The following is a 13,985-nucleotide window of genomic DNA, read 5'->3' as shown; positions in this document are numbered from 1 at the left end:
AGGAAATCTTGCCAGCAACTGACTTCTCATATTGGCAGAAGAAAGGGATTACCGATGTAGAATCTGTTAGTAGAGAAGGCTCCCTTATGTCATATGAACAGATTTGTCAAAAATATCAATTACCAGTTCAGGATTTTTTAAAATACCTTCAGCTTCGACATTTTTTAAGGTCAGTTCACGTTAATATACAGGGTGCCGCCACAGTATATGAAAAGTATTTTGTGTTAGGAAAAGGAACTGGAGGTGCGATATCAAAAGCATATAAAGCGTCTCGTAGCTTAATACAAGAAGTAGGCTTGGATTTTCAGCCTAAATGGGAAAGAGACTTAAAATTATGCATACCTACAGAAAAATGGCGTAAGGTATATATGGTTCCTATAAAATTGTCGCACTGCACTTCCCATTTAGAGAACTCTAGAAAGCTTCTGTACCGATGGTATCGCACTCCCAGAAGTATAGAAAAAATGTACCCAGGTGGGGAACGCACATCTCTGTGTTGGAGATGTAAAGTAGAGGAGGGCACATTTTTTAATATGTGGTGGCTATGCCCACAGTTACAATATCTGTGGGAAAATATCCACAGGTTATTGAACACTCTGTTGGGGAAGGACGTAAATTGGGGCCCAGGGATTGCCCTTCTGAATTTAGACATGGACCGGCTGATACATAGAGATAGATTGATAACCTTCCTCACATTGTCAATAACCAGGACAGCTATAGCAAAAAACTGGAAGACCACACAAATTCCAACTTTAATAACAATATTAAGCTCCTTGTCTCAAGCTTGTACAATGGAGAGGTTAAGGTTGGATAGGTTGGAAAATATTTTAATACATGATAGTCAATGCAGTATATGGGATTATTGGCAAAAAAAAACCTGCAAGAAATAAGACGAGAACAGGGGGAGGGGAGCCTTCTGGAGCGGTAGATGGATAGGGACTAAAGAGAATTTGGAGGGTGATCATAAAACAAGGGTATGTGAAGGTGGATTGAATGAATGTAGAATACTTAACTAACCTTTCATCTATAGCAGTTTGAATAGATGTATACTAAGTTTAGTTTAATAGAAGAAATATTATAATTTTGTTATGACTGTGTCCTTGTGATGTTGTAATGTTTTAAGTTTAAAATAAAAAAAACAAAAAAAAACAAAAGAGAAATAATAGATTTGTTAACAAAAAAATAAAAATACAACTCTATGAACATTTTTGGAAAAGGCTACACTTTGTATCAAGGAATATATGTTAAAGTGGTGAAATAATAGATCAGCAGTTCCTGAAATGTTCCTCATGGCTATATAAATATGAACATAAATGCACTGATGAAGTGAGAGGTAGATTTTTTACACAGTAATTCTTCACTTACCCCAGATTTGGGATCATTTTCAGTCCTCTCCTTAAAGGCCTACCATTCAAAGTTAAACGATCGTGACAGTCGCCACGCCCCCTCCCATAGACTTGCATCGAGGGGGCGTGGCTGTGATGTCACTATACTCCGACCCCTGAATCGCCTGTCATCAGGCACGGAGCGAAGTTCACTCTGTGCAGCAGATGACACAGGGTGCTGCAGAAGAGATTGCGGGGGTTCCCAGCGGCGGGACCCCAGTGATCAGACATCTTATCACCTATCCATTGGATATCAACTGGCTCCAGAAAGTTAAACAGATTTCTAAATTAGTGTGCTGTTACACCTTGTTCACACTGGTGTGGTGCTGTGCGGCGTCCGTTGCCGCCGTGGCGCCGTGTCTGTGGGGGGGGGGGCGGCCCATAGAATGGTTTGAGTGGCTTTGGGGCCGCTCTGACAGTGGGTCGTTCCCCCCGTGGGCACTGGTGCCGCGGCGGTGGTGGTCGCCGCCCAGTGCTACGCCATTTTATGCTAGGGACGTTAGGGACCCACTCTAAATAGGTGGCCTTGACGTGGCGAGTGGGCTTGTACTTTTTGATCAAAAATGTATACTAACAACCTGTTAGTTTTTGATATTATGCTGAGAAGCAATTAGATCATTATACAAGATTGTAGATGTGCGACCATGTCTGTTTCTTCTACCTGAATTCAGATTTCTAAATTACTTCTATTAAATAATCTTAATCCTTCCAGTAGTTATCAGCTGCTGAAGTTAAGTTGTTGTTTTCTGTCTGACAACAGTGCTCTCTGCTGACACCTGTCTGTCTGTCTCAGGAACTGTCCAGAGTAGGAGCGAATCCCTTTAATGGGATTTTTATTGGGTTTTTAAATATTATTCTAAGAATTTATACAAGATTTATTTAGATGCCATATAATTAATTATAGGTACATATAAACATAAGATGTTACATTGAAGTGTATTTGACATCTAATACTGTAAAATTATATTTTAATATGTATCATAATCCCATAGCAAACCTCTAATCCTTTGGACAGTTCCTGAGACAAGCAGAGGTGTCAGCAGAGAGCACTGCTATCAGAAAGAAAAAAACAACTCAACTTCAGCAGCTGATGTACTGGAAGGATTAAGATTTTTTAATAGAAGTAATTTACAAATCTGTTAAACTTTCTGGCACCAGTTGATTAAAAAAATAAAAATAAAAATAAAAGGGTTTCCACTGGAGTACCCTTTTAACTTTTTTTTCACACTTATTTTTGCAGTGTAACTTATAGCCCCCCTAGTGGCTATTACACTGCACACACTGATCTGCTACACAGATCAATGCCGTGCATTGACACGGCAAAGATCAGTGTTATCGGTGGTCAATTGCTCAAGCCTGGATTCAAGGCTTGGAGCAATCAATCGCCAATCGGACGTGATGGAGGCAGATAAGGGGACCTCCGCTCCGCAGTGCTGCCTCCATCTGTGCCTGCTCATAACAGCAATCCTCCGCTACGAGCAGACATGCTTTCATGTGTATACTCGCTCACATCGCGGCTGCTCTCGGCCTAGGTCAGAGAGCAGGAGGAGCGGCCATGATGTGTGCGAGTATACACATCAAAGCATGTCTGCTCGTAGTGGCGGATTGCCGTTATGATCAGGCACAGATGGAGGCAGCACTGTAGGGTCCATTGCCGGGGGATCCGCTGCGTAAAATATGCTGAGGATCCACCCCTGAATGAGCCCTTAGGGTACGTTCACATGTACAGGATCTGCTGTATATTTTCTTCAGCTGATTTTGCTACCTATTGAAGCTAATGGGTTGCAAAATCAGCTGCATAAAATATGCAGCAAAAATATGCAGCTGATCCTGTACATGTGATTTAATGGGGTTTAATGATAAACTAGCAGTGTGTTCACAAGTTGTCCTTCCAGAGGGATCGCTTTCCCTCCTCCAGTGTCCACAGGTCACCAACAGGTCACATTACCAGAACAATTTATTCAATTTTGCCGCGATTTTTCCCAAAAATTGTTCTGATAATGTGACCTGTGGACACTGAAGGAGGGGAAGTGACCCCACTGGACTGCTACTATACACATCACCCAGCCCCAGGATAGACTGCTGATCAGGGGGGAGAGAGGGAGGACACGGGACATCACTCACCTCACATGAAGCTGCTCTGTGTTCCGGAGGCCTGTCAGCTCTTGGCCCCGTCCTCTCCTGTGCTGGGGGCGGAGCCATCATCAGGTACCTTCATCCCTGCTCTGCTGCATCGGGCTCTTTACCCAGCTGGTCAGTCCGCCCCTGGCCCTGATACTAGTATACTATTTATTTTAAATTGGGGGGTCACGGCCTGATCTAGGGGGGGGAGGGGGCATGGCCTCCTCTGGTCCCCCCCCCCCCTAGCGACACAACTGACTACAATCCTTATCTGTGAGAAATACTTAATTTTCTAGAAAAATGTCAGGGGTGCCAACATTTATGGCCATGACTGTATGCACGATCTATATTTAAGGAGAACTTCTAGATGAATAAAGCCATGAAATGGCACCTAAGTCATACATACAGGGCACATTGCTTGAGTTTTTTCCCATATTTTAATAGATGCTGTATTATGAAGGTATTCTTCCTTTGAAGCTCTCTTACCATACATTTACACACAGATAAACAAAGCTTTACAGTACAGTGATTCAATGCTGTCTATTTCACATCAAAACCAAACCTAGGAAATTTTCGTTTAGATCAACTTTACTGTTAGTATCTGAAACAGGGGGTAGCCTTTAAAGGGGTACTCTGCCCCTAGACATCTTATCCCCTATCCAAAGGATAGGGGATAAGATGTCAGATGACCGGGGTCCCGCTGCTGGGGACCCCCGGGATCTACCATGCGGCACCCACCTTTAGCGGCTTCCAGAACTGCTGGAGGTCCTCATGCTGAGTCCATCTCGACCACACGTACGGAAGATCGTGACGTCCTGACCCCTCCCGGTGTGACGTCACACTCCGCCCCTCAATGCAAGTCTATGGGAGGGGGCGTGACAGCTGTAATCCCAGATATATCAATATTTCTGAACCACAACTGTCTGGTTTGCCATAACAACCAATCACAGCTCAGCGTAAATTTTTCCAGAGCTCATTAGGATGTGAAAGCTGAGCTGGGATTGCTTACAATGGGTAAAACCAGACAGTTGTGGTTTCAGGCAGATTGATATTGACATGCCCCCCTGCACCCAATGCACATTATTACACTTTGTAGACCCAATTTAGGGCTTAATGCTAGTAAGTCTCTGCATTGCTCCATTGCCACTTACTCAGATGCCACACATGCCACAATCCTTCTCTTGGTGTCCTGTGGCCTTGGCTGGCTATCGGGCTGCTTGGCTGTTATCTAACAATTCTGCCTTGTCACTGATAGGAATCATGTAGCACACGTCTCTCCATGACCCAAACAACATTTATTTTTATTGCAACTGTTTATTTATTAAAGAACAAACAACAGTCTTATCTCTGCAGTCTCTCTATTTACTGTGGACCCAGATCCACTGCTTGGCTGTTTGTTCTCTCCTCACACACAACTCAACCAGTAGTGTCTAATTACACAGAACAGAATGCTGATCTATCTCTCATCAATTCATTACACACTATACCAACTTTTTGGGAAACCCAACCACGTTATGTAAGCATAGGGGATCACTCACAGGACTGCTACACAGTCTTTTTTTACCCTACTTGCAGTGCCCCCCCCAAGATAGCCTTTGCTTACTTCCTCCAGAGGTAAACTTCCACACCGCCATGTCGCCAACCTGCACAGAAACTGCAGAAATGGCAATAACATATTTACAGATATTAAAGGTTACAGTGTATAACATAGCTATATCTACAACTTAGATTACCGGACATAACTGGTTAGCTCATAAATTATAATTCACATTTAGACTGATGGAGGACACCTGTAAAGATCACATTTCTTATAAATTACACTTTTTTTCTGACAACTTTTTGCTAAGGTTCTTTACATTCATCAATACATTTAAAAACTTAGAAAGGTTTGAAACACTTTATATGCCTGTTCTATAAGCAGACATAATATAACCAATGTGTATCTTAATAAAATATACTGATACTTATTCAGTTAGAAAGTTTCTCATTCCGCAGTTCATGAAAAATCCGTTGAAAAGTTGCTTTTGCTTCCATCTTCAGTTTGGAATTGCCATTGATTAAAATGTATGGACAGATGGTTAATAAAGCTGATAGAGTGACTGATGTCAATATAGACACCGAATACACATCATTCCTAAGGTAGCCAATAACTTGTGATAGAAACAAGAAGAAGTTAAAAACAAGAAGAGTGACCACAGTTTTTGCTGCTGTGTAATGGGCCTCTACATTAATGCTTGTGAATCCACTAGATTGGCGCATCATATGTTGCACATGTCTACGCAGAGAGAAAATAATCGTCATTACTGACTTGAATGTAATCAGCATTGACAATGACACAAACGCACAATATAACTGAACGTGCAACAAATACACATTAGATGTCATTTGTCTGTTCCCAGTGGAAAGATTACTTGAGTTAAAAAGCAAACCATGTGTGTCATCCAAAACGATGCAGAAGCCAACTGTGGCTGAAATTAGTCCTGAAAACACCAAGAACCATGGCAAGACATCAATAAATCGCAGCTTCAACCAAACATAAAGTCTTGGTAAAGTTGGTACAATTTTCACTTGGTAGTATAAGGAAAGCCAAGTGCACAACCATAGACTGTAGCACAGGAATGACATTGATACTCTGTCCAATAATGTCATCAGGTGTGAATATGTTTCTCCCAAAAGTTCCAAGAACTCATTTGTGGTCTGTATGCATATCAGGACAAGGTTACTCATGCACAAAGAGAAAGCTATTATAAAAAATGGGGTAAGCCTTTGACTGGTTCCTTGTAAGACACAGTGGACTAAAACGAAAATGCTTCCTATACCTCCAACCACCATGGCAATGGCGGTAAACACCGGCATTGGTATGGTCAACATAGCTGTATCTTCTGTTGCTTTTAGTCCATACATGTGATTTGCTTCCTTCTTTGTCTTCTTCTATATTGTTTTTTTCTTTCTATTTAAGCAGTGATCTCAGGTTGCTTGCTCTGCATTTATAAAGGGAAATTCCTCCCACGTCTTTCTATCCACCTGCTGATTTTACTGTCATACAATGGGACTGGGGCTCGCAAATGCAAATTGTATTGTATAAACCATTACCAGTTTTTTTAGTCGTGAGATCCATTACAATGGTTATGTTTTTTACAGTAAATGTTACTCTGAAATTTCTGGACTGTTCTTCTACATTAGATAAACCTTCTGTTTTCTGCAGGACTGCCTGACCAGCTAATTTGTATGGAGCCATACAAACTCTCCTCCAAAAGCAAATGTCAGAGGGAAAAAAGGTCAGGTATTTTGGGGGAAATTTATCAAAGTAAGTCTAAATGCACAGATTTTATACACATGTTTTGATTATGTAAGTGTACATGCACTGAATTTATTACATGGTGTAGGGCGTGTGATAAATATGGGGCTAGTAAAATTGTGAAATTTCACTTTAGAACACCACTTTGTATGACCCCTTTTTTTGTGACTTTTGTGTGACTTTTTCCACACGTGCAATGCTTTTTTGGCCAGGTCTGGGGGCTTTTTGTGTAATTGAAGGCTGTGCGACAAATCTGTGATTTTTTTTAAAATTGTTTTTTTTTTTTTTTTTTTTTTTAGAAAAGTCGCACATCATAAATCACTGATCACTGCAAAGTAAAAAGCAGATCACACGTAAAACATCTGTTTAGTAAGAAATTGTTCAGGCTGGCGTACCACTAAAAGTCTCACATGCAACATTTTTGTGACATAAACAATATACACAAAACAATAGTGTAAATCCCTTGATAAATTCCCCCCTTTAATTTTTAACATGCCAAAGAGGTTTCATGATGCATGCATGCTCAGCCAAGCTAACTAACCTTGTGCATGATGGTTGGAAGTAATAACTATTGTCTGAATGTAATGCTAGACCAAGGCCATATAAATACATTTATTTTGATATACTATATAGAAACTTCTAGTGAATGTCATACCTTGCAGGTTTTTTTTTTATGTATAAAACATAAATTCACAAATTATAAAGTTCCATCAAAATGTATTAACCAAGAGCAACTACTACTCCGCAGAATTTAATCCATTAGCACAGAGAATTTTTGTCATTTTCAGATAAAATCAAAACTTTATTTAGGATATAAAGACACCCTAAAAAGTAAAACTTGCTGTCAGAGCATGCTGGGGTAAATAACAATGCATTTCAGGCTCCTCCCCAGATGATAGATAGTATTGATAAATAGTTTTAACGTAGCTACTGCCACCATGTTGTGGCCGGGAGAAATACCCTTTTTTCCCTTTGGGTGAATCCAAATGGGTCAGAACTGCTGTTTTGCCTGCAGATTTGCAGCATGCTCATTATGTTGTGGATTTGTGATTGATTTCACCATGTTCTGTCTTTACCCGTGACCTCTTGACTATTCTTAAAACTGTCCTTTTCTGACCCCTATTACTACTAATTGTTCCATGTACGGGACTGTATGGCTCATTTTTGTGAGGTGATCTGTTGTTATTTTTTTGGTATATTCCTCCAATAAAAAGAAACATTTTATAATTTATTAATAATAAAAATAATAATAATAATAAAATAATAATCATAATAATCACTTAACAAATCAATACATTTTTGACCTGGGTTAAAAAGGATATGCAGTTAGAACAATATAGAGAATTTACTATTTGGTCTACAATTTTCAACTGCAATTTTAAACTGAATAGCCAGGTGATTGCAAACATTATTTAAAAAGATAGGAGTTAATGGGGTACTCCAGTGGAAAACAATTTTTTTTTTCATATCAAGAAAGCTCCATAAAGTTAAACAGATTTGTAAATTATTTCTATTAAAAAATCTTACTCCTTCCAGTACTTATCAGCTGCTCTATACTACAGAGGAAGTTGAGTTGTAAATTTCTCTCTATATACAACAACCTACTGGGGAGTAAAACCCCTCAGGGATAAACCCTGACGAAAGATCCCTTACTCTAATATTAAAAAGTAACTTTTATTTGATCACTTAAAAAATGAAAATGAAAATAAATGTGCTAATACTTTTTAGCCACTATATGGCAGTGGTGCTTTAAAATTTCTCAACACTGTGCTACAATGTCCAGTATACTGGAATATTAGTGTCTGCACTCATACTACTGTTGGATTATAATAGAATTACTAGCCTCCGAGGCTTTACTGCAGTAACGGGAGTGCTCTAACTACATGGGACTAGCACAGTGTGATTATTAAAACATTACTCCTCTCCTCCTTAATGTTTCGCCATAAAAAAATGGCTTTCTCAAAAGAATGAGGCATGTCAGTATAGCGGACTTGCTGGATATTTATAGACTAATGTGTTAAATTGATTAATTAGTTAGCGTGTTAGACCTCCAATAGCGCGTCATAGTTTACATGAGGTAATTTCCTCTATGTGATGCCTCCTCCACCTATCAGCCACTGAGTACGGCGCATGGATTACAACTTAGTATATTTCGCCATCTGATGTTGCTAGTGCGCATGCGTCCTATAGTTTTGCACGTCACTGAACGTCATTTTACAAATAATAAAGTAAATATTGGAGGTCTAACACGCTAACTAATTAATCAATTAAACACATTAGTCTATAAATATCCAGAAAGCCCGCTATACTGACATGCCTCATTCTTTTGAGAAAGCCATTTTTTATGGCAAAACATTAAGGAGGAGAGGAATAATGATTTAATAATCACACTGTGCTAGTCCCATGTAGTTAGAGCGCTCCCGTTGCTTAACTGCAGTAAAGCCTCGGAGGCTAGTAATTCTATTATAATTCAACAGTAGTCTGAGTACAGACACTAATATTCCAGTATACTGGACATTGCAGCACAGTGTTGACAAATTTTAAACACCACTGCCATCTAGTGGCTAAAAAGTATTAGCACATTTATTTTCATTTTCATTTTTTTAAGTGATCAAATAAAAATTACTTTTTAATATTAGAGTAAGGGATCTTTAGTCAGGGTTTATCCCTGAGGGTTTTTACTCCCCAGTAGGTTGTTGTATATAAAGTTGACCCAGAGACCCCTAGGGGAGAGTTTGTTGCAGAGTTAATTTCTGTCTGACCACAGTGCTCTCTGCTGACACATCTGTCTGTGTCAGGAACTGTCCAGGGTAGGAGCAAATCCCAATAGCAAACCCCTCCTGCTCTAGACAGTTCCTGACATTGACAGAGAGGTGTCAGCAGAGAGCACTGTGGTCAGACTACTCAACTTCCTTTGGAGCATACAGCAGCTGATAAGTACTGGTAGGACTAAGATTTTTTAATAGAAGTCATTTACAAATCTGTTTAACTTTCTGGCACCGTTAATAAAAAAAAGAAAAATTTTCCTCCGGAGTAGCCGTTTAATGCTGCTAGGCTTAGGGATATGAATATGTCCTGGTGTGTTAAGTATCAGGGTAACAAGACGTGCATTAACTTCCATTGTAATTTAGTGGTTAACAAAAATAAGTTCAAAATGCAAAAACCTTGTAAAAGATTAAGTGCTTCCTCATTGCGCCCATAGGAATTAAAGGGGTACTCCCGTGGAAAACTTTTTTTTTTTTTTTTATCAACTGGTGCCAGAAAGTTAAACAGATTTGTAAATCACTTCTATTAAAAAAATCTTAATCCTTCCAGTACTTTTTAGGGGCTGTATACTAAAGAGAAATCCAAAAAAGAAATGCATTTCCTGTGATGTTCTCACCACAGTGCTCTCTGCTGACCTCTGCTGTCCATTTTAGGAACTGTACAGAGCAGCATATGTTTGCTATGGGGATTTTCTCCTGGTCAGGACAGTTCCTAAAATGGACAGCAGAGGTCAGCAGTGAGAACTGTGGTCAGGACATCACAGGAAATGCATTTGTTTTTTTGGATTTCTCTTTAGTATACAGCCATTAAAAAGTACCGGAAGGATTAAGATTTTTTAATAGAACTGATTTACAAATCTGTTTAACTTTCTGGCACCAGTTAATTAAAAAAAAAATAAAAAAAGTTTCCATGGGAGTACCCCTTTAAGAGGATAAATAGCAGCTGGGTGCTGCTATCAATTGCCCTTAATTCATTGATAATCAGTGTGACCACCTCTTTAAAGGCAAAGATTTTTTCAGTTTGCAAGTTAGCATGGATCTTAGAGAGGGCATTGTTGCATATCACCAATCTGGGAAGGAATAATAATCTTTGACGAAACTGGGTCATGCAATAGCACAATGATCCCAAGTGCACCTGTAAATCTTAAACAGAACATCTTAAAGAAAAAATAATTAAGGTGTTTCAATGGCCTAAAGTCAAGAACTTAACCCCTTAAGGCCTATTTTCACCTTAAGGACGCAGCCCTTTTTTCCAAATCTCACCACTTACACTTTATGTATTAATAACTCTGAGTTGCTTTTACTAATCATTCAACATATTCTACTTTATGTTAGTGGTAAATTTTCATTGATCCTTGCATCATTTCTTTGTGAAAAATTCCAAAATTTCTAGAAAATGTTGCATTTTTCTAACTTTGAAACTCTCTGCTAGTAAGGAAAATGGACATACCAAATACATTATATATTGATTCACATATAAAATATGTCTACTTAATGTTGGCATAAAGTTGACTTGTTTTTACTTTTTAAATACATTAGAGGGCTTCAAATTATAGCTGCAATTTTCCAAATTTTCATGAAAAATTCAAAATCAGAATTTTTCAGGGACCAGTTCGATTTAGAGGTAAATTTGAAGGTCTTTATGTTAGAAATTCCTCATAATGGATCCAATTATGAAAACAGCACTCCTCACAGTTGTCAAAATGACAGTCAGAAAGTTTGTTAACCCTTTAAGTTTTTCACAGGAATAGTAGCAAAGTGGAGGAGAAAATTCTAAATCTTAATTTTTTACACTAACATGTTCTTGTAGACCCATTTGTTAAATTTTTAACCTATTTTCTCCCGAGTAAGGAAATACCTCATATGTAGATTTAACTCGACAACGACCATGGACGAGTATAGACATCCAGGTTGGCGGCCGTTCCCGCACCTGGACGTCTATACTCATCCATTATTCTCGTGGGTGCTGCCCAGTGCACCCACGAGATCGCGGCAGGGACTCGGCTGTATCACACAGCCGGGACCCTGCTGCACTGCCAGGACCGAAGTAAACTTTGGTCCCGGCAGTTTTAACCCTTACAGCCGCGGTCGGAAGTGACCGCGGGCTGTAAGTGTTATGACAGAGGGAGGGAGCTCCCTCTGTCTCTTCTGCAGCACCCCGCATCGCGATCGCGGGGTGCTGTGTGTAATACGCGGCTGGCCGAGGCCTGCCGCACTGCCGGGAGTGAAGTTCACTTCACTCCCAACAGTTTAACCCTTACAGCCGCGGTCAGAAGAGGGAGGGGGCTCCGTCTGTCTCTCCTGCAGCACCCCGGAGCATCGCGGAGTGCTGCTGCATACCTGGGCAGCCGGGGGTCCTAGTGAAAACTGGCAGGCAGCATATAAGTGCAATGCTTTGGAATACTAAGTATTCCAAAGCATTAAAAAGTGTAAAAATAAATAAAATTAAATTAAAGTGTAAAAAAAAATAAAAAATGTAATAAAAGTGTAAAAAAATAAATAAATATATATATATATATATATATAAAAAATACATTTATTAAATGAATCTAATAAAAAAAATGCATAATGTGTAGGATCGCATTGGCGGACATCCGCAGCATGTAATATGCTGCGGATGTCCACCATGTGATCCTACACATTATGCAGCAGTCACGGAAATGAGCTCCCTGCTGCGGCTGGGTAGCTTTGTGTGTCCACTCATAGCGGCGGATTTCCCGCCAGCAGTCATGAGCAGACAAACTGAGCTACCCAGCCGCAGCAGTAATGGATATATTCGCCATGAGCGTGTGCTTATTCCCACAACATGGTGGATATATCCATCAGGAGCCTTAACTGTCACAGACAGACGCATTATACTGCCAGCCGACCAAGGACCAATCAGAGAGGTCCCTGGTCCAGCCAATAACTTCTAGGGGTGCGGTATATAAATGGGGTCACTTGTGGGGGTACTGTTCTGCCCTGAAAGCCAAATGGCGCTCCTCTCCTTCTGAGTCCTACCACGTGGCCAAGGAACCATATATGGCCAAAGCGGGGGTTTTTCCGAACATGGGACAAGCAGCTAAATAAAATATAGGGTGTATTTCTTTCAATATCAGAAGTGATGTTCAAAAAATATGCCCCCCAAATGATGCATTTGTGAAAAATTGCAAATTTCGAATTTTTAACACTGACTTTGTAATAATTCCTGCCAAATAACTATGGTGTTAAAATACTCACTGTGCCCCCTAGCGAATACCTTGAGGGGTCTAGTTTTTAAAATGGGGTCATTTGGGGGGGGGGTGTGTTCCTATGTTCTACTACCTTTTAATTTCTGTAAACCTTGCATAGCACACAAAAAAATGTGAACATTTTCTAAATTTTCAAAATTTCAAGTTAAATTGTTAGGCTTCTAACTAATTTAAAATGTTAATGAAAAACAAAAAAATGACGTCAAAATAAAGTAGACATCTGAAAGTATAAGTTTCATAAACTATTTGGTCAGTATGTATAAATATATGCAACCTATTAGTGCTAAAATAGCAAAAAATCGTAATTTTTTGTAAAAATTTCATGATTTTTTACATTGTAAAAAAAAACTACAAATTATATCGGCTTACTTTTACTATGTACATGAAGGACAACTTGTGACAAAAAAAAACAATGTCAGAATTATTGTGATTGGCAAAACGTTACCAGAGTTATTCTCTAATAAAGACAGACATCCCTGATTTGAAAAAACAGGCCTGGTCTTTCAGGGGCGTACAGGTTTATTTGTATTGGTCCTTAAGGGGTTAAAGTGTCCTGGGGGTGCACTACAGGGATCAGAATGGGGTTTTGGAGAGTGAATTTTGCTGAAATGGTTTTTGGGGGGGATTTCACATTTAGGAAGCTCCCTTGATGCCAAAACAGCAAAACAAAACCCACATGGCTCATTATCTGGGAAACTACACCCCTCGAGGAACATATCAAGGGGTATAGTGAGCCTTAACACCCTACAGGTGATTGATGAACTTTCATTAAAGTTAGACGTGAAAGTGAAAAATTTAATTTTTTTCACTAAAATGTTGGTGTTACCCCAATGTTTCCTTTTCACAAGGGGTTATAGGAGAAAATGTCCCCTAAAATTTGTAACCCCATTTCTCTCGAGTAAAGAAATACCTCATATGTGGATGTAAGGTGTTCTGCTGGTGCACTAGAGGACTTAGAATGGAAGGACCAACAATGGGATTTTGGAGAGCGAATTTTGCTGAAATGGTTTTTGGGGGGGCCTGTCGCATTTAGGAAGTCCCCATGGTGCCATAGCAGAAAAAAAACATATGGCCCACAATTTGGGAAACTACATCCCTCAAGAAATGTAAAAAGGGGTATAGTGAGCCTTAACACCCTATAGTGCAGAAAATCTATAGGTGAATAATGACAGCAGAGCTTCTCATT

The 13,985-nt window shown here is 39.5% G+C and overlaps 2 protein-coding genes across 2 annotated transcripts in view; both read right to left on the bottom strand.

The window, feature by feature from the left end:
• LOC130281980 (protein spinster homolog 1-like) overlaps positions 1–13,985 on the bottom strand; it is a 261,234-nt gene that overhangs the window by 23,461 nt on the left and 223,788 nt on the right. The window lies entirely within an intron of this gene.
• LOC130283151 (taste receptor type 2 member 10-like) lies at positions 5,475–7,538 on the bottom strand. Its single transcript, XM_056532345.1, has one exon. The coding sequence runs from the start codon at positions 6,408–6,410 to the stop codon at positions 5,475–5,477; it is 936 nt and encodes a 311-aa protein (XP_056388320.1). The 5' UTR covers positions 6,411–7,538.

The sequence above is a fragment of the Hyla sarda genome, chromosome 7 (assembly GCF_029499605.1).
Source record: "Hyla sarda isolate aHylSar1 chromosome 7, aHylSar1.hap1, whole genome shotgun sequence".
NCBI lineage: Eukaryota > Metazoa > Chordata > Amphibia > Anura > Hylidae > Hyla > Hyla sarda.
Note: the sequence above shows the minus strand (reverse complement) of the source record. Positions and strands in the feature narration are given on the sequence as shown.